Source organism: Procambarus clarkii, chromosome 45 (genome assembly GCF_040958095.1).
Source record: "Procambarus clarkii isolate CNS0578487 chromosome 45, FALCON_Pclarkii_2.0, whole genome shotgun sequence".
Taxonomy (NCBI): domain Eukaryota; kingdom Metazoa; phylum Arthropoda; class Malacostraca; order Decapoda; family Cambaridae; genus Procambarus; species Procambarus clarkii.
Window position 1 is genome coordinate 23972717 of NC_091194.1, and position 22267 is coordinate 23994983.

The following is a 22267-nucleotide window of genomic DNA, read 5'->3' on the forward strand; positions in this document are numbered from 1 at the left end:
CGTGAAAATTTCATCCGGATGTGTTAGGATATGAACTTTTTAAGAATTATAAAAAATAAATGCGTGCGCGACGGGCGGCAACCTATACTGATGACAACGGTAACATCTCCTATTTACTGGCAATCAGGGATAGAGAGATGCAAGCACCTGTCTGATGCACAAAGAAGTAGATTAATAGTGAGGGTCTACAAAGTTGACGTGCAGCTGGTGCCACTTGGAGGGCCAGATTTCACACATAAGGAGTTAGTATGTTATGGTGTATTTTATTATATATAAGAAATATTGCCATTGGGTAATGTATTTCTTTTTACAAAAAGCTGACAACCACTTTTTTTGTTTTATATGCGGATTTTGTTGACTTCTACATCTTGAAGAATGCATATCCGGCACTAAGCATGTGAAGTTTGAACGAAACTGGTCAACATGTTAAGCAGCCAAAAGTGGCAGAATTTGACTGATTTCTTTTTGGTCGATCTATTTACAGATTTCAAACTATTGTCATTTTAGGTTGTATTGATGCATGAGGACCAGATGAGGGCCTTATCTCTTATATATGGGCAATATAGTTAATGCAATATATGTTTATCCCTAACATATCCCCATATAGTTTTTTTCCGTGACTTCATTTCAACAGTCTTACATCTTTCACTTCTGAGTACGAATACCAAGCAATGTTTATTAACTTACAAGAAAATTCATTCAATAGAACTGCTATAGTCAATGTCAATAACTTCAACTTCAATTATCTCTAAAACAGGAATTTCAACTTTGAGACAGCTTCAGAAAAATTTTGGCCGATTCTCACCATTTTTACATTGTGCATAGTTCTTTGTTCTAAGGTGTTCTCTATGTCGTTTAGTCATAGTCACAACATTTGGAGTTATAAATATTTTGCGTATAAATTTGGCACATTTGGATGGCCACATTGAAAGAATATTTTACAGTAAACTGTATTCTCAAACAATATTTTTCACCGAGGAACATGAAGGATATATGCTATTCTGAGACCATAATGAACACAATAACAATAGTTGACATTTTAATATTTTTAATACTTTACGTACAGCTTGGCATATACACAATATAATTTGAAACAAATATCATTAATGAAAATGAGGGCCTTATAGACCCAGCAAAAGAATGAGAATTTAAATACAAACAACACAGCTTCAGTTATACTTTACCACAACACAACCTGAGAATAATCTTCCAGTGCAGGTCACGGACAGTTCGAAATGTCTACACCTTGGGGGCACCTGAGAAGTAATTTGTGACAGATTATTTGTTTATTGAATAATGTTACATGAGTTGTACTTTTTTTTTTTTTTTTTTTTTTTTTTTTTTTTTTTTTTTTTTTTTTTTTTTTTTTTTTTTTTTTTTTTTTGAGATATATACAAGAGTTGTTACATTCTTGTACAGCCACTAGTACGCGTAGCGTTTCGGGCAAGTCCTTAATCCTATGGTCCCTGGAATACGATCCCCTGCCGCGAAGAATCGTTTTTTCATCCAAGTACACATTTTACTGTTGTGTTAAACAGAGGCTACAGTTAAGGAATTGCGCCCAGTAAATCCTCCCCGGCCAGGATACGAACCCATGACATAGCGCTCGCGGAGCGCCAGGCGAGTGTCTTACCACTACACCACGGAGACTGTTAAATAATGCCTTGTGACAATTCCCACAGAGGGTGCATATGAAAATTTTACAATGGAACTCATAATAATTTCATAAAATATGTAAATTCCTGAAACAAATAGCATAGACACATTCTGAAAGAAATGGCATGGTCCTGCAAGAGAGAGCACAAATAAATGGAAATCAATACTGCCGGGCGCCGGTCACGTGTTCGATGTAGATCATCCTCGACCATCGAATCGTGTCGGTGACGCAGAGCTTCATGAAGAGTTTCTGGTACTTCTTGGAGGCGAACCTGTTCATCAACTTGTCATTCCTTGGATCGTACGAGCCTAGTGAGCCCACGATGAAGGCGTGGACAGTGACCTGCTTGTAGGTCCGTCGCAGCGCAGCTGCAATCGGCGCATATTTCTGCTCCTTTCGCAGCCTAGCTTCATCCAGGGAGGCTTCGCCGTTCTCGAAGGGGCACGTCACGTCGACGAGGAGGACTTCTCCATTTTTCTCGAGGACGATGTCCGGCCGTAGGTTGCTGTCGATGCCAGGGATCTGCTGATTCGCCGTGATGACCTTCCAGAATCGTCCTTCAGCAGCTTTCACGATCCGTTGAACTAGTGCGTTGTGGCGCTTGTTCATGGGGTTGGACAGCCTCATGCAGTGGTTAAGGACGTGTGGTAGTCTCGTTTGGGTTCTTGCAACGCCTGCAACGTTTATCAGAGTTAACATTGAAGCGCCTTGCTACATTGAGGGGGAGGAGATTAAGCCTAGCCCTGTGGATGAACCTCCAGTCTGCGAAGGTAGTGAATGCTCCGTCGTAGATGAAGGAGGACGAGGCTCGGACTTTTGCGACTTGCTTCATCACTTTTCCTTGGTCCGGCTTGTCCTGCAGGCTTTCGTCTCTGAGTCCACGATGGTGATTGCGGATGTTCCTTGCCACGAGTCTTCTTTCCTTCCTTGTCATGGTCCGTTCCCCGCATGTTAGTGCTAGCTCTTCGCCGTCGGCAGACCATTTCGTGTCTAGTCTTGCAGATGCATTTCTTGCTCTGGACCAGACTGTTTCGTGACCAGTCGGCCGCTGAGCCATTGCTTCCTTGGACAGATATTGGCAGACATTCACTAATGTAGCGTCTTCTCGTAGTCTCCGGGTCACGACCTTGGTGCAGTCTTCTCTCGCGATGTTTCTTGTGTCTTGGTCCGGCGTAGTAAGAAGTTTGAAGGCCGAATCAATCACAAACACGTCTGAGTCCTCTGCAGCAAGGGGGATTCCACAGGAGCCTGCCGCTGCGCTGCCATATAGGTAGTCATTTGTAGCTCGGGTCGGGAGATAGAGCGTTGACTTGATTAATTTTCGTAGGTGATCATCGAGTTCCTGCCAATCTCCTTTTCTCAGCTGCCACGTTCGCATTGCAAATACCGTCGTAGGGAATACAAAGGTCTTTAGAGCATCAATCCTTTGCCAGGGCGCCAACTTGCTGGTCAGTATGGCTTCCCCCAGCTTCTTGAATTCATCAATTGCTGTAGAATTTGGCAGTAGGTGGAATCCTACTGGCCTGCCAAGGAACTTAGTTTCTTCGCCGTTCCTACGGCAGTTGATGTTTGTCTCGCCGATGTGGAAAGTCGTATTTCTCATTCCCCTTGGCTGTCTCCCAGACATATGCATAGAGGAGCATTTTCTGAGGTTTAGAGCCAATCTCAGATCCCCACAGGTCGCCGTTGTGACGTCTAGGAGGCTCTGTAGACCCGCTTCAGTTCTGGCCAGCAGTGTGATGTCATCTGCATAGGCCAGGCAGGGGTGTTTGAAGTCAGGATTGGTATCAAGGCCAGTTGCAATGGCTGTTCGTAAGATGGGTTCAATTGCAATATTGACCCGTTCCCATCTCTGGCGTCGACCCCACCCGGAGCCAGCCTCACAGGACTGACCCCAGGGCGGGGGAGTATGGTCCTCCTCGAGGCCGCCTCGCCAAGGGCGACCCCGGTGTCGTCGGCAGCATCACGGGCCATTCTCGCGGCTCCACCTCTCGCGTCGACCTTACCCCGAGCCAGCCTCACAGGACTGACCCCAGGGCAAGGGAGTATGGTCCTCCTCGAGGCCGCCTCGCCAAGGGCGACCCCGGTGTTGACGGCAGCGTCACGGGCCACTCTCACAGCGCTGACCCTCATGACACCACCTCTCGCGTCGACCCCACCCCGAGCCAGCCTCACAGTACTGACCCCAGGGCGGGGGAGTATGGTCCTCCTCGAAGCCGCCTCGCCAAGGGCGACCGCGGTGTTGTCTGTAGAATGGGCCAGCCTCACATCGCTGACCCCCGCGTCTCTGCCTCTAGCGTCGACCCCACCCCGAGCCAGCCTCCCAAGACTGACCCCAGAGTGGGGGAGTATGGTCCTCCTTGAGGCCGCCTCGCCAAGGGCGACCTCATGGCCAGCGGTCGTCGTCATCCACGCGGTCGATTCGTCCAAGTCGATCACCAGTCATCATCACTGGAGTCGTCCCTGGAGTCGTCAACTTCCACTTTCACATCGCTGGGGTCAGGGCAGGTAGTCGTCCTCGAGTCGTGGTCCATCTTGAGTACTGAGGCCGACTCACCAAGGTCGACCTCGGGTCCCACCGTCGTCGCCGGTCCATCTTTCAGGCGGCCAGTGTGGTGTGGGTACTGTGGTTTTTGCTTATGGGCAGCGACCTGGGTCGCTGCCTGCAGGGTTTGGTCCTTCTCCACCCACGGGACCGTCAACCTCGAAGGCCGTCGTGGATCCATCACAAGTGACAGAAGCACGAGGCCGTGACTGGGACAGAGACACATTGATTGTGTTGCCCCATTAAACTCCGTAAAAACGGGCGTGCGGACGACAACACAATCAATGTGAACATAGGCTATGTTCGTCCTCCAGCACCTGGCTCAAGGCACAAGTGTGGAGGAAGACAGGGTCTATGGTCTCCCCTTCAGGCGACTGGCCCCGGACAAGCCAGCCCCTGAAGGTCGACGGCAATCACGGGGGACTTGCCGTCTCGCCAGCCACTATGTAAAGTGTAAGGAGCTTGCTCCCCCCTTTACCAGTGATCGGTTCTGGGATAACTCCAGAATCCGCCACTAGATGGCTGCACGGTCGGTGTTGTTGGGAGCTTTACATTTTGATCTTAGCCAAAAGGCCGAGAAGCGATTTGTGACACCGGAGCACCGGTATTTATACGATTCTGCCAGACGTCTGGCAGTGACGTCATGAGTTGTGAACGGAAGAAACTGGAATGTTTCGTGTGGGTTTTCACCGGGTGCGAAGGGCGGTGACTGGAAGGAGGCGCATCGTACACGTGTTACTGCATAAATATTAGTGCCTGAATAGTCTTCACTATATGATCACCGAAGATAAGACAGGACGAAAGTTACCGACTATGAAGGATAATTATGTGACAATAGGTGAAGAAATAGGGGAGTAATTAGGATTAATGTCAATCAAACACTGGGTTAGGCAGTGGGTGGGGAGAACTCGGTAGAGATTTCGTTAGTCGGTACTGAATGGTGAGGTCTGGATTTTACCATAGGCAAGGTATCAAAGAAGTTACTCTGTATTAAGGGTTAGTATATTTTTCTTTGCGTATAGCTTCTAGTATTTGCAGTCTTCTCTGGTCAGTGGTGGATACCAGGATGGTTGTATGTTCTAGTTAGCGTTGTGTTGTGTACACTTGCATATGGTTTCTAGTGGCCCCAGCTTGTCGATGGCAGGTCAGCCATTTTGACAGCTTTGCATACAGCATTTTTATATTGGCCATAGTGCATTCGTCGTAGTGCATTTTAAGTGGTCATAACAATGTAAGTAGATCGAAGGTGATATCCTTCATTGGTGGCATACCAATTTTATATTGAATTTAAAAGCAGTGGACTGTATTTTGGGATTCCACAATTGTAGAGGTTTATATTCAGAAACGACTAGACTGAAGTAAATTAGTTACGTTGAATAAATGAATTTAATTTAAAGTTAATTCGTTCCATTAAACAGTTTGATGCACCCGGCACCCGCGAAAAAACTCTGCGCATTGTGCGCGCGGCGTTTTTTTCTCATGAGCGTAAACACCAAACAGTGTGGAATCTGTTCACTCTCCTGACACCAATTCTCGAGCTACGTATTTCCTTTTGGTATCAATGTGTTGGCAATAAAATTCTCTACAAGATCATATGTATAAAATTTAACCAAAGCATTAGCTATTCCATCACGAAATAAATAAAAACGTAGATCACTTGTCTAGCTGTACGCCCAAACAGCTACAAAATGTTCATACTCTTTTGTTTGTTGTCAGCTCCACATTAGTCCTACAGCGTTAAATTTTATATCACTGAACTCGCAATAAAATTCTCTACACAGACATATGCATATAAATGTAGAATCATGATCGCGGCCAACACAAGAGTGTGTGGAGTGGGCGATTACCCTCGTTGATTCCCCAACTCAATAGTCTCTCCTCTAAGTTACAATACATTGCCGTTTTCTCAAATAGGCACTGTGCCTATTAGAGAAAACGAAAATTTATTGGCAAACATATTCATACAAACCCCAAGTCGATCGAGTAGTATATACCCACTATAACACGGACCGTAAATGTACGTCGTGATCCGACAAGCGCTTAAATAAACCGCCCGTACATCCAAGTGAAGATGGCACGAAAGTGATAAATTATAAACACGACAGCTTAGCTGTGCTAGAAGCTGAAGATCGGGGCTAGACGAGTGCGAATCGTGTAGGCCCTGTTTCTCCACTCGTAAGAAAGGTAACTGCAAAAGCCTATTGCCCCATACGAGGCCGCTGCTGTTTATAACCACCCAATCCCACTCGTATACATGTCCAACGCATGCTTGAACCAATTAAGGGACCCCACCTCCACCACGTTATGGGGTAATTTGTTTTACAAATGATACTGATACTGAAAAAAGAATTCACCCAGGTCTTTCCTAAATCTTAACTTATTCAATTTATACCTATTGTTTCGTGTTGTCTTGTGGCGATACTGTTAATACCCCTATTAATATTCCCCTTTGTTACATCCATTCATCCGCTTGTACACATTTGTCATGTCACCCCTTACTCTTCGCCTTTCTAGCTAGTGTAATTTAAGAACATAAGAACAAAGGCAACTGTAGAAGACCCACTGGCCTACACGAGGCCGCCCCCCACCCACAACCACCCAGTCTCACTCATGCAAGTCCAACCGACCCCCCAAACAATCAAAGGATCCCCCCCCCCCCACAACATCACGTGACAACTGGTTGCACAAATCAACAACCCCGTTATCGAACCAGCATTTACCTAGGTCCCTCCCAATTCCAAACCCATTCAATCTACACCCACTGTTTCGTGTTCCGTCCTGTGTTGATACTTTTAATACTTAATATACCCTTTGTTATATCCATTCCACTTGTACATCTGTCAGGTCACCCCTAACTCTTTGCCTTTCCAGCGAGTGTAATTTAAGCTTTGTCAATATTTTTTTCATATGAGATCTCAAATTTGTGGGATTAACTTTGGCATCCTATGCTGGAGGTGTTCTAGTGAATTTATTTCCATTGTATAGTACGGCGACCAAAACTGAAACATGTAATCTAAATCAGGCCTAATAAGAGTAAGATATAGCTGGAGGACAAAAACCTGAAGTATGAGGACTCGAATGAACAGATCCACAAGGGCCTGGACGAGGTCCTTGTGGATTTCTTCATTTGATGCATCTCACTATTGTGATTTGTTATGAGGACTCCATCTCCATCCCCCATGAAGGAACGATATAAAACCTTATGGATGCTATCCACAAAGCCTTCGGAATAAAAGAGCAACCAGCAATCAAAGCCAAAATACAAGATAAACCCAGATCGGTCCTCCTACAAGCAGAAAAGGATCTAGAAGCGAATCCTGACCTGGTTCATCACCAGGAACCAGGGAACAAGAACGATAATAGGAGGTAACGTACCACGCAGCTGGGGAAGGCTGGAGAAAGATACAGGGCCAAACGGGGTAAACTCAGCCCGCGACAGAAGAAACAATGGACAGGTACGGCCGACGCAGAACTACAGGCCTGAACAAGACGATCAATGAAGAGATCCCAATAACCACATTTGGTACAGGGAGAGAGATAACAGCAACCAGGGTAGGCACAGGGATATTGGATAAGAGCAACAACGGTGTTTTTTTTTTAAGAATTAGGAATCATAGTAGCCAGGATTTTATAGGAAATATGAATGGAAGACGATACAACGGAGAGAGAACAAAACCACCAGAGGGGGAACAACTGGTACAGGAACACAGACGGAGGAAACTTCCACAATGATGACAACTACAGGAGAGACAGGAATGACGACCAATGGAACGACGAGCGGGGACAACGAAACGGCAACCGATGAGGTGGAACAATACACACTTAAAGCTACATCAACAGAGCAATAAACAGGTGAAGAGAAAACTAAGGGAAACTCAGAAATAGCACTAACCCAGAGTGAGAGGAATCTCCTAGGGAGAGAGGGCTAGGAGATCGGGTCTCACCTCTCCTCTCCAGGTTGTCCAGGTTAATATATATTTTTGGTTTATATGTCACCGGTTGACAGGTGTGGTGGCTGTGTGCCCAGTTAAAACTTTAGATTGATAGTGATGGGAGACTAAAGCCCGTTTGGGCGATTATTTTCCCACATGTTACTTTCAGAATGACCGAGTTGTAAGGAACTAATTATGTTTAGTAATGTTGCGTGTGTATTATTAACATACATGTCATTTATCTATTAGGTTGTTTCCCTACACATTGAATTCCCCTTGGCTCAAGTAAAAGATGTTATTTTCCCCGAGACATTAAAATGTATGACCACCACACCCCCTCAAACGTGAATTAGGTCAGGTCTGGTTGCTAGGTTCGTTTCCTGTGCCCTGACTATGTAGTCTTTGTGCGACCTTCCTCTTCCACGCTATCATTGAGCAATTAGCGCTATCGGAAAGACCTCCTAGGTCAGGTGGTCTCCGTATGTAGTCTTAAGCCAGTCCCATAGCTCCAATATTTTCATCCTCCTGGGCTTTGCCAGGCCCGGGAAAAACAGCGTGGGTAATATCCATCTTCCATTTCCGGTCTTACCATTAATGAAGCAGCTCGGTTCTACTCCTAGCTTGCAGCTTACCTTGGCATTTTCCATTGGCCTGTCTCGGTTCCTTGTGTGTCCAAAGAGGGAGTCCATAGGCAGTCCAGTTGGGGCACCAGGTCCTCCTTGCCATTTATCCGCTTCAGCCTTAAACCAAGGGAGTATGGTAGGGACTCCTTTAGTGCCTGTAGGTGGCTGGAGTCGTACTTCAGGTATGCATATAAGTTTGTTGGTTTATAAATAGCTGTTGTCTAAAGATTACTGTGGTCCTCGTCTATATACACTCTAGTGTCTGGTTGGTCTGGTTGTTATATGTTAGCCATGTGAAGAACGTCTGCAGTATGTTAGCCATGTGAAGAACGTCTGCAGTATGTTAGCCATGGGAAGAACGTCTGTAGTATGTTAGCCATGGGAAGAACGTCTGCAGTATGTTAGCCATGGGAAGAACGTCTGCAGTATGTTAGCCATGGGAAGAACGTCTGCAGTATGTTAGCCATGGGAAGAACGTCTGTAGTATGTTAGCCATGGGAAGAACGTCTGTAGTATGTTAGCCATGGGAAGAACGTCTGTAGTATGTTAGCCATGGGAAGAACGTCTGTAGTATGTTAGCCATGGGAAGAACGTCTGTAGTATGTTAGCCATGGGAAGAACGTCTGTAGTATGTTAGCCATGGGAAGAACGTCTGTAGTATGTTAGCCATGGGAAGAACGTCTGTAGTATGTTAGCCATGGGAAGAACGTCTGTAGTATGTTAGCCATGGGAAGAACGTCTGTAGTATGTTAGCCATGGGAAGAACGTCTGTAGTATGTTAGCCATGGGAAGAACGTCTGTAGTATGTTAGCCATGGGAAGAACGTCTGTAGTATGTTAGAACAGTATTGCATCTCTCGGTACCGGTCCCCTGATGTGGCCCATTTATATTGGATAACACGACCAATTCATCGTTAAGTAATTGTTAATTGTATTTACGATAACATAATCATAGCATCTCTTTGGGAGGCTGAGGTTATTGATTTTAAAACAGAAGGTGGCAATACATTATAGTTTCCTGGGTCCTGCAGACTAATTGTGAATTCTGAATCGTGGACCAGATCGCTGAAGGCCACGAGAGACCAGAATACCATGGTAGTTAACAATGAATGTGCATGAGAGGGAGGAGTTGCTGACGGCAAGTTTCAAATCCGTCGTCACCTTCCTCGGTGTGTTCCTCTGTCGAACTGAAGTATCGTGTCTCGCGTGATGTGTAGGATCGCTTCTTCAAGCAGGTCCTTTGGAGGAGTTCTCCAAACCCCAGCTTCTCTGTTCCTCTGACATCAAATGTTAAATTTGTTGTCCTCAAACCTCTGCTACTCCTTTTGCTGCTACCCTCTGTCGGATGCTTGGGTACAGTGATATTTTCTTGTATCTTGAGGTAGTGTTGGCCTTGGATAAATTACCGTACAGACATTCAAGCATTTCGTATGGGGAAGTCATTTATGACAGGAATTCTGAAGTGCGTCCAGCTGAAAGCCAACCCCGTCTTCCAAGGTTGTCTGGGAAGATCAATATACCATGACGGTCAGCATAAAATATGCTAGTACGGCATACAGCATGGTTCCTGAAAAATAACACATTACTGCTACAAGAAAACATAACTGATCCTTGAGTACATTGTTCGTTTAGATTTAGCTTCTCGCAACTAAAACTTTCATATAGTACGGGCTATGGTGAGCCCGTAATCCAGTTGGGTTATTCACGATAAGCTTATTACTGTATTATGCAAATTTATACTCAATTATATGCACATTGAGTATGCGAGTGAGCATGTATTTACCTGTTTTTCTTGGTTGTCTCCTCCACCTTCCTTATCATATCTCTCACGAGTTTCTCGAAATCACGAAGATCATCTCGTGAAGTTCTCTAGTTCATGGATCACCTCGTTCTGTTTTGGTACATCAACACACTACATCCCTCGAACAAAACATTAATGTTAAATAACTTTACAATATTGAGGCAAGGTTTTCAGATAAATGTTAATTATATTTGGAAATTCTCATTAAAAAAAAGTCGGTAAGGTTTTTAAAATTTTGTATAAATATTGCCTTAATAGACAATGTTAATAAAATATAAATATTAATTAAAAATCAACACCAACATACCATATATCAATGTGCATAAATCATGAAGTTAACGAGATGAATAATGTGAAAACTCGCCTGAATGCTCGAGTCGCCCTGGACGATCATACCGAACACACCAAACACAGCAAAACCGGCAGCATTGTGGAATACAACAAACGCTGCAGTGACGCAAGAACTTAAACATCTATTTGCAGATGAAGTCACAATAACGTGGCTGAAAAATGTTGACCAAACTACACACTAGAAATTGGACAATTATCAAGTAGATTGTAATTGACTTGATAATGATCCAGGACGGTCCGAAACGTCGTCGTCTTTTCTATTTCTAGTGTGATATTTGGTCAATATTTTTAAACTAATATTATTCAGTAACACTAACTACCAGAAGCAAAAGATTGTGGTTATGCTGCTGTTGTTTTTAGATCAGCTACTCAGAACAAAAAGTTCAAAGTATGAGCTATGGTAAACCAGTAAGTGGAGACCCTTGGAGCCATTTTATATAGCAAAAGTTGATAATGGAGAGCTGGGGATGGAGTCCGTGGACACGCCAATCGAAGACCATCAGGCTGGTCAGACCAGTGAATTGATGGGGTTGCAACACACGTTGCTCACAGTTGTGCCACAGGAGTCATCAGGGCTGGCCACAGTCGGGTCAGTCTCGGGGGAAGTTTTTTGGAAAGTATATCCGATGGCCACGTTGGATATGCCCAGATTAAGCACAATGGAAGTCTTTGTCTTGTTGGTGCCAGTGCTGGATCTGGAGGAAGAGATGATGCCCGGGCGGCTGCATAAGATAGAGAGCCGGTGACATCGACTGAAGAAAAGGAGTCAGTAGTCATTGTGATTCACTTCCCTTGGTTCATCATCGGAATCAGTCAAGTCATCAGTCAGTTGAGTTTTCGGAGTCGACTACGTCGTCCTGGTCAGCTGTACTGAGTGTTGCTTCCGTCCCTGTCAGTGGCACATGCTCGAGAACTGTGGAGTCACTGTGGCCAGACGGGGAGTGTTCCCTTGGGGTCAGCTCAGGAATCCCTGGGGTGGAGGGTCTGGTAGCAATCGTGGAAGCTGGAAGGAGGTCATCGGGTACAACAGCTGTTGGAAGTCCATTCGCAACGAGGAGCCTGTCTGACGGGATATAGTGGGTAATGTCGTTGCCCGCTATCTTGTCAGCGAGGTGAAGGAGGACGGGTAAAACGGTGATCTTGGTGGAGGTAGTAGGATAGGCCGGTGGTCGTGTGGTCAGTAGTGGTGCAATCGGCTGGGTGCTGCATCTCCAGGGGCCAGGCAGTGGTGAGGGATTCATTGCAATTTGTGTGTGTTTCCAGGTAAGACTGGGAATTCTAACGGGAGTGAGTTTCCTGGTCGAGGTATGGTGGTGGAGGAAGAGGTAGTTATCATTTGGAATTCCTTCTGCCAGAGGAGACAGGCGAGACAGAGTGTTGGCCATTGCAGAGCAGGCAGCGTCGGTGGGAGAACGTGTAGTGGTGGCCCTGGGTGCAGAGGCTGCAGCGTTGCGCTCGCTCAGTGCACTTCCTGGTGTTGTGGGAGTATTGGTAGCATTTGAAACACTATAGGAGTTTTGTGAAGTGTCCCATAGTCACTTAGGTGGGTGGTATGATGGTTCCTGTGCATTTAAGTTTGTAGTCCGTGGCGTGGACTGCGATGGGTGTGATGAGGGTCACTGTCAGTGTTGGTCTGCGGTTGACTTCGACGTTGAAGATATTTACCGCTACCACTGTCAACGTCGGGCTCTGGTTGTTGATGCTGGAGAGGGTGTCGTCGTCGTCGTCGGTGATCCCTGTGCCGATATTCCTGACGAACAAGGTCCTGTCCCCCAGGAAGCGTCGTGAGGGTGATGCCGGCGTCTTACAGGGTGGTCGAGGCGGTGGTGGTGAATTTCTTAAGGTCCGAATCTCTGGATAGGAGTAGGTGAACACCATCTCTTGTCTCCGAGATATTGGCCGATAAGACGTTGGCGGCGGAGATTTGGGCTAAAATGTCGACGGTGGAGAGAACGAAGTTATCCTGGAGGCGGTCGTTGACCCTATGCAACATAGTGCAGTTGAGTCCTGGACCCAATTGCAGGATCGCAGATTCTGGATCTTGGGTCGGCAGCAAAGATTGGTATTTGACGTGAACCGGGATGGAGGTTATGCTGTTTTCTTTTAGATCCAGCTACTCAGACCAAAAAGTTCCAAGTAGTATGGGCCATGATGAGTCCGTGGGTGGTGTTTTTTTGTAGCCATTATCTGTATCAACAGCTGATACTAGAGATCTGGGGATGGATGGGGGTCTTTATGGTGGATATCAGCCTCGGAGGGCTGGCTGTACCAGTTGTGGAGCTGGTTGGGTTAGAGTAGCCCTCTAGGTCTTCAGTTTTTTCTTTGCCTGAGACTTTGCCCAAGCCGTGCTGCCGTTTGGAGTTTGGCGAGGTGGCCTCCATGAGGTGGTATCGTACCGAGTAGGTATCGTATTTGTAATGCGGCAGTGGAGCTCCTACTAAGGGTTCCTCGTCTGTGGAGTGCATAACATCCGTATTTGGTGTTTTCGTCTTTGTCTTGCAGACTGTGATTGGTTCAGATGTCGTGGATTAGTGGTAGAAGCTATTTCAGCAGCGTTGGTGGTGCTGTTAGTATTTGTAGACAGCATGTCTGCTAGCTCTTCTGCTGAGATAGTGATGGTAGGAGTGTTGGGAGCTTGAGAGGGAATCTGGGTTTTTGGTGGTTCTGGAGTCTTGTGTTGAAATTGACCTTGTGGTCGTCCTGGTGGTAGTCTCAGGAGTGGTAGTGGAAGCATTGAGACTTGCGCCAAGGGCTGTAATGGGGTCCATGCCATTAGCTAGGTATAATGCGTTCAGTTCACTGACAAAACGGTAGTTGTCTGATCCGGCAAGCCTCTCCACCAGTCTAATAAGACCAGGGATAATGCCTGCATATGATGCAGGGGGCTGTAAATGAGCCACGTTATTGTGACTGATCGCCTGCATAAATCCCAGTGTTCTATTGGTCTTATTATGAACATTTATGCATTGATTTTCTGGTTTTAAATTCGTATTAATCATAACTCCCAGATCCCTTTCGAAATCCGACTTTAAAATCTCGACACCATCTAGCTCGTATCTTGTAGCTATAGTATTATTACCAAGCCTCAAAACCTTACATTTGTCAGCATTAAACTGCATCCACCAATCTTCTGATCATTTCAAAACCTTATTTAGATCGTCTTGAAGTGATGGTGAGTCCTTTTTCCGTGTTCATTACGCTTCTGACTTTTTATCATCGGCATATTTGCAAATATTGCTCCTCAAACCTGAATCTAAATCATTTATATATTATGGAAAACCCAGGTCCCAGGACAGCCTTGAGGCACTCCACTTGCACATTTTCCCAACTGACTTAACCCCATTTATTGTTTCCTTTGATATAGCCATTTTCTAATCCAGCTTAATACAGCACCCCCTAATACCGGGAGCCTCTTTTTAATCAGTCTTTCATGCGGCACTGTATCAAAAGCTTTGCTAAAGTCAAGGTAAACATGACAAACCTTACCACTACCAACTGCCTCAATTATTCTAGAATATAATCATACCAAATTTGTTGAACATGAATGGCTATTTGTAAAACCATGTCGTGAATCACTTACTAAAGATGAAGATGAATGGTATTTGCAATTATTGATTAAAGTAACTTTCTCACAATAGATGTTAAGCTATTGATGCTAGGCCGATAGTTTGACGCAAGTGATCTATCTCCATTCTTGAAAATTGGTAACACATAAGCAACCTTCCATGACTGACACTCAGCCTGACTCTAATGATTTATTACATACGGAAGACAATGGCTCGCAAAGCTCCTTTTTGCATTCCTTAAGCACCCAGGCAAACACGTCTTCCGGCCCTTGGGATTTGTTTGGCTTGTTTCACTATTTGATTGTTTCCAGTGTAGGTTGGACATATGAATGAGATTGGGTGGATATAATTAGGAGCTTGGGATCTGAGTAGGAGGGGTCTGAGGAAACAAAAATAAACCATTTAAATGCTGTTGTTTGCACAGTAACGAGAGATTATTGCACTTGCCAAAACATTGATGTATATAGAAAACAGAACTATTTGCTGAATATCAAATAAAGATTTAAACTATTTCACACACTTTAATTTTAGTGGAATAAACTGGATTAACAAAAGGGAATTATAAAGCAGAAGATTTTCTGGAATTAATTGATTGTTATTTTAAACAACACATTAAGGAACCAATGCGGGAAAGTAATATTTTAGACTTAGTGTTAACTAACAGGGAAACAAATTAATGACATCGAAATAGGGAGTTAGGTAGGGAACAGTGATCACAAAGAAATCAGATTTAACATAAAATGGAATAGATTTGTAAGACTTTTTTAACTACTTTGAAGAAAGTTCCAAGTAGCTCGGTCTATGCATGGTGAGCCTGTAGCTGGCTGACTTGGCATAAGAGCGGGACTGTTACGCTGATTGTACATGTGGAGATGATTGATTGATGAAGATTAAACCACCCAAGAGGTTGCACGGGCATGAATAGCCCGTAAGTGGTACAATTTTTTTTTTCTCAGTGTTCTGAGGTTGCATTTAACCATCAAGCTGTTATCGCGGGAGAGGATACTGCTTCAGTCTTTATGAGGGTGTCCAGCTGCTGGACACCTTTGTTGACCAGGAGAGTGGCTGTGTTGATGATGGCTTCATGGTGGCCACTGCATGATTCAGTAACTCTTAAAGCTCTTCTAAGGTCATTGGTTGCTTCACATTCCAGAAGATAGTGAAGTAATGGCTTTTCTGTGACAGTTTGGCAGAAGATGCACTCTCTCTGTCGGGGTTCACCAATCTCCCAGTTGCATCTGTAACCTAGACGTAGTCTATATAACCTAACTGCTATTTCCCTGTGGATTTCTTTTAGGGATATTTAACCTTTCTAATTGGGTTGCCTGAAGATACCATGTTGCAGATGGCGAACCTTCAGCTATTCTCTGGTGTAGGTAGGCGTTGTTGAGATGAGAGTTTTTTGTTGATTATGTTCTCTAGGCTGGGTTGAATTGTTTTATGTATCACTGGATGACGAGTTGCCAATTTAGCAATTTCATCAGCTTATTCATTTAATGGGATTCCAATATGGGATGGGATCCAGTTTAAGGTTATGTTGAGTCCTTTGCCTTTAGCGACTGCTCCTTGATACAAAATGGTGGTAATAATTTCCACGTTATCTTTCCACTGTTTTTGTCCTAGTATTTGAAGTGCAGCTTTTGAGTCTGTGTGTATGATTGCGTTTTGAGTGTTTTGTGCAGTCACATATGCGAATGCCTGTTGTATGGCAAACAGCTCAGTTTGGGTTGATGATACTAGTCCTCCCAGTCTCCAATATGCCTGAACGCTGGCCGTGCAAAGAGCAGCGCCAGCACTCTCATATTGTGTCCACCGATCCGTCTGTGAAGATGTGGGTGGCTCCTGCTACTGCTATGCTATACATTTGCTCTTCTATTATGCGCCTTAGGATTGTCGGATCATAGGCAGCCTTTTTCATTGGGAGACTTTCTATTATTTTTTTGAAAGTAGGCTCTTCCCACGGTACGGAAGGAGTATAATTTGGGTGTCGATGATCACCCTCTCTATCAAGAATCATACTTTTTAAATGTAGTCTGTTTATGACTTTTCCTGCTCTTGCAGTCCAAGAGTTTCCATTGTTTTGGCCTAGTCCAACCACCAAGGCCTGCCGTACTGGGATTGGATCAGAAGAAATAATTATCTTTCTGATAATTGTAGCTGTCCTATGTGATATTCTTTCTTGTAGAGAGGGCAAACCCGTCTCCAGTCTAAGAGTTTAAAGCCTGGTCCACATGGGGGCTCCCAGTGCGGCTCTCATAGCATTGTTTTGGGCAACTTCAAGCTTTTTTCACTGTTGGTGTGATAGATTTGTGAGTGCAGGTGCGGCATAATCGATCACTAATCTGACTGCCTGTACATAGTATGTGCGAAGGACTTGCAGATTGGCTCCTCCAGAAAGGGAGGTTAGCGATGTGAGGATTGCCGTCCGGGCCGCAGTTCGCTCTCTCAAGTAAGTGACCTCAGCAGTAAAATTCATGTGTCCTGGATGATTCCTAGATACTGATAGGTGTCGACCCATTCAATTGGTTGACCCTGTACTGTGAGTTGGATGTTGGGCTTCACTATTTTTATGGGCATGGCCTTTGACTTTGAGGGGTTGAGTTTGATCCCAATCGGTTTTACCTCTTTACTGATGCAGTCTAAGCATTTGGGTGCAAGGCATACCGCATCCCTTCCTTTTATGATGACAAAGTCGTCCGCGTAGTTTAGCAGCCTGCAGTGATGTGAAAGTTTCGACCTCATTATTCTTTCCATTAAACAGTTGAAGAGAAGAGGGCTGAGAATACCTCCTTGCGGTGTACCATTTTCATGTCTTTTGTACTCACTGTGCCATGAAGTTTTACTCTTGCTTCTCTGTTTGAGACAGTTTTTGGTCCAGGAGAGCAGGTTGCCTCTGACCTCTTTGTCAATGAGGCAGCAGAGAATAGCTGGGGCGCTAGCCAGTTCAAAGGCTTTTTCGAGGTCCAGGAATATCAGCATTCCTGGTCTGTCATTCAAGTGGGCTAACAGAGTTGTAATACATTCCACTGTGCCAACCCCTCTTCTATAGGCATACATATCATGGTGCAGTTTAGGCATTTTCCACTCCAGTCTGTTGAGTGCCATTCTGTCAGCCGTCTTGGCTGCACAGCTTTGGAGAGTTGTTGTTGTTGTTTAAGATTCGCTACTCAGAACAATAAGTTCCAGTAGCACGGGCTATGGTGAGCCGGTAAGTGGAGGCTCTTTGGAGCCATTATCTGTATCAGTGGCTGATACTAGAGATGTGGCGATGGATGGGGGTCTTCATGATGGTTTTCAGCCTGGAGGGCTGGCTATACCAGTTATGGAGCTGGTGGGGTTAGTGTAGACCTCTAGGTTTTCCGTTTTTTCTTTGCCTGCGACTTTGGCGGAGCAGTGCTGTCGTTAGTTTGGTGACGTGGCCTCCATGAGGAAGTCTTGAACCGTGTAGGTGTCGTGCTTTGGAGAGAGATTTGGGGGGGGTAGAAATAGCCTAAAATACTCTATCCCTTTGAGATGTATTTATTGCTTATCTCAATAAACATACTTGGGGAGAGATGGGCCTGGGATTAGCTGGATCTTTAGGTTTTGGGATCGGCACTATGTCTGCTCTGTTCCAAGCAGAAGGTCTAGTTTGAGAAGTCCAGGCTAAATGAATTAACCTTAGGTATGCAGCGTCTCCCTCTGGGCCGAGGTTTCTAATCATTTTATAGGTTATTTTGTCGGCTCCAGGGGATGTATCCTTGGAGTTTTTCTTAGCCCGATTGAGCTCGTCCAGTGTGAAGGGAGCATTAGTGTCAGGGACTTCTTCACATGCTGTAAGGATTCTGTGCCACCTTTCTTCCTCTAGTCCGGTCTGTACTGCTAACACATCTGGTGGAAGTTGATTGTACATGTGGAGAACTAGTGTCACAATTTATATACAATATCAGCACACCACCCCTCCTCCCATCTTGGGGAGAGTTTACAATAACTTAGTTACAATATACAGTTAACAAACTGGGGATATTTGGCTAAGATTTTTGGTTGCAGATCATTATGATAAAATTATTATAAAATATTTACACCTCATGAACATGGTATAGAATTGTCTCTGTATTCTTGTATCTTTTTCCACTCCATCACATAGTTACGATTGACTGATGAAAATTAAGCCACCCAAGAGGTGGCACGGGCATGAATAGCCTTAATTTCACGTTTAAGATTCAGCTGAACAAAGTTTCAAGTAGCACGGGCTATTGAGCCTGTATTGGATTTACCTGGCACAGGAGCAGGGCTGTAACTGTGTCTAAGATTATTCACTTATCGATTGCTTATATAATCGGACTACACCTCGTCTAATAGGTTGGAAGTAGTGTTATTTGTAATTAGGGAAGAGGTATTAGAGGATGAAATACTTCTCTTTAAGCTAAAGAGTGGAGTTGTCGATCACGAATACTCCAGACTACGTACTACACACATCACGTACTCAACCCGCTCTCACACAAGACAGTATATATAACTTATTGCTTATAGTAAATATTTCGCTTATAAATAAGTACATGTGTAACATTCCAAGTAGTATTTTTTCCAGGACACTAACTCTTCCTCTGTTTTATTAAATAGAGATTTTATACAAAATTTAACAATATCCTGGGTTACTTTATTTTTTATTTTTTTTATAAAACTGTAATAACAAAATAGGTTTAGGTTAAGTAATAATTGTAATATCTTAACATAATAAGCAGGTTAGGTTAGGTCAGGTCGGTGTTTTCTATTCAGCTTTTCAAGGTAAACTCAAATATTCATAATAAATTAATGTCACATATGCAATTATTTGTAAGCCAAATCTTGACTATAAGCAAGTGTGAGAACGGGTTGCACGTACTACAATGTGGGATACAATACTAACACGTTCTTCTGCATAAATTTGCCCTAATCTAACTAAAGATGGCACCCCCAATACCGTGGCACTCTTTTTTAATCAATCTTTCATGTGGCACTATCAAAAGCTTTGCTAAATTAAAGGTATACAATGTCACAATTTTTTCCACTGTCAATTACCTCAACTATGATGAAATAGAATGATAGCAAATTTGTTAATCAATAACGGTCGTCGGTAAAAGCAAGTTTTGAATCGTTCATTAATGTTTATCAAGATAAATACGAATGGCTTTTGCAATTATCAATTCAAGCAATTTTCCAACAATAGACGTTAAGCTACTTGGGCTCTAGCTCGACGAAAGTGATATTTCAAATTGGTACCATTAATACCATTCAATCCCGGGCGCCGGCGAGAAACAATGGGCAGAGTTTCTTTCACCCTATGCCCCTGTTACCTAGCAGTAAAATAGGTACCTGGGTGCTAGTCAGCTGTCACGGGCTGCTTCCTGGGGGTGGAGGCCTGGTCGAGGACCGGGCCGCGGGGACACCAAAAGCCCCGAAATCATCTCAAGATAACCTCAAGAAGATACATCGCCATTTTCTTGTACTACCGACTTGGGGTAGGATACTATCAATTTGGTTCTACCATCAAAGAACCCGGTTGCGACCCATAGTGGCCGTAACATGCAGGGTCTTGTATGACATGTACACTGTAGGAGGTTGTATGGCATGAACACTGCACTGTGCTGCATATCATGAACACTGTCAGTCACTGTTGACTGACCTGGTGCTCTCGGAGGTGAAGGTGTACTGATAGCCGTCCGGGTTGACCACAGGCATGATGTACCACTCCGTAGCGAGTACAAACAATATACTCACTCCAACTTCTCATTAGCTTAATGGCGTAACTAATTAGCACTAATTGTAGAAACTATAATCTCTAACCTAATTACAGGTAACAGTTCTTCCATCCTTTTATACTAGTGGAGGAAGCTGATGTGTAGTCACCGAATATAAGCAGGCGATATGAGAATAGCCGACAGTACACTTTCCACAGTCAAGAATGTAGCACTCAGCATATGCAGTTCTAATCGACCCCAAGACGCTACAGCTTCAACACAGAACAGACAACAGACTAGGACCGCATCGAGCTACAACGCTCTCCCACATAGAGCTCTGCGACTCTGGCCACATTTAGCTCTGCTCTGCTCCAAGCTCCGTCTCAACGTCCACGACACTGCTGTATCCAAGACTACTAAATAAATATGAAAACCCACTAAACACTGTGTATCTAATCTACTGAACAACATAACATAATCGTACGTTACAACTGTCACCTTCAGCAGGTCTCGCCAAGACTCGTACGTAATCAACAGGTTCAAGATGTACGTGAAGACGGAAGAGAGCATGGACACCTGAAACAGTTAATAGACGGAAATGGTCAGACTAATTAGCTATTATTTCATATTTACATTTGAATTATTATTGTTTACTGTCTTGAGTAGCCAGGACAAACAAGCTACTCTCTAACTAGCTTCCATCCAGATCATCGTCTCGGGTTCAGTGGAGAATGGGTCTGTGATCTTAACCACCAAGACGTGGCGCCCTTCTCCGTGATGGCTCCCGTTAGCGCCAGCACAAAGCAATCTCCCATTTTATTCACTCAATTTAAGAACTCCTCAATGTCTTCCATATTGTGGTAGACGTTCTAATCCATTGGATGTGCTCTGGGATTCGTTGGGTTATAATATAAAAAACTATAAACTTTAAGCAATATAACATTAACAACATATAGTACGAGGTATTAAAATATATTGTACATTGTCTTGCATTAAACCTAAACTATGTGAAAGAGGATTTGTACAGTGTGAAGAGTTAAGGTATCACAGTAATTCTGAACCAAGGTGGTATTGCTCTGTCACACAGATAGAAAAAAACTGCTGGGTTGGCCCTTGCAGTGTTTAACTCGCAGGTGGAAACAAATTAAAATCAAATTAAAACAATTTGATTAAATCTTTGTGAACAAAATTGATACCTGAGAACACTTGGATGTTATTATAGAACAAATAAGTAAATGAAAGTTTAAATCTAATACAAGAGTATACTGGAGTGCAGAAGACAACTACCATACCACCACAGCATCCGGCACACGACGTAGGCTGACGGCAGACGGCGTTGCAGGAGACTAAGGTGATCCAAGAGCACAGGGTGAGTGGCTCTCCAGGTTGTTTCAGATTCAGCTACTCATAACAAAAGTTCTGAGTAGCTGAATCACCATACTCTGCTCACCATAGCTGCACGGGCTATGGTGAGCCCGTAGTGGACTTACCTGGCACAGGAGCGGGACTGTGGCTCTGTAGGGTTGTTGTTAAAGATTCGCTACCTGGAACAAAAAGTTCCAAGTAACACGGGCTATGGTGAGCCCGTAGACTCTGTAGGGAGGCGGTGCCCTTTATATAGCCTGGCGGTGATGACGTCACAGCCAGTGTCATCAGTGGTAACAAGCGCTACTAGCAAACTGCTAGTCTGTGGCTGGCGGCGTGTTTGTGTTGAGGCTGTACCACTGCTAGTTGATGGCGGATAACTGCTCGTTTGTGAAGGCAAACTACCGGTTAGCTGAGGCGCCCTGCTAGCCGCAGAGTCTACCAGGCTGAGCCAGGCTCTTGGGTGTGGAGAGGTGGCAGGACTGACTCATTTTGGCTGGTGTAGAGGTGAACTTCAAGTACAGAGGCATTGATGGTGAGGAGAAATGGCAGTTCAGGGGATTCAAGAGACAACAGTTTGTTTGGAAACAACTTAGAAATAGGTGAAGTTTGTGGACACAGTGGAAATGCTACTATATCAATCTCAAATTGATTTATACGCAAATTTATACTCAATCGTAAGCAAATTGTGTGTGTGAGTGAGCATGTATCTACGTCTGATGTTCTGGG

At 44.4% G+C, this 22267-nt stretch overlaps 1 protein-coding gene across 1 annotated transcript; it reads right to left on the reverse strand.

Moving 5' to 3' along the window:
* Positions 1–2291: 2291 nt before the first annotated feature.
* On the reverse strand, positions 2292–3260 carry LOC123770077 (uncharacterized protein T26G10.4-like). The gene has a single exon (XM_045761751.1). It carries the CDS (start codon positions 3258–3260, stop codon positions 2292–2294), a length of 969 nt encoding a protein of 322 aa, XP_045617707.1.
* Between the last annotated feature and the right edge of the window lie 19007 nt (positions 3261–22267).

Bases quoted from the DNA above. Each gene is read 5' to 3' on its own strand.
- LOC123770077 (XM_045761751.1), bottom strand. From the start codon at position 3,260: ATGAGAAATACGACTTTCCACATCGGCGAGACAAACATCAACTGCCGT.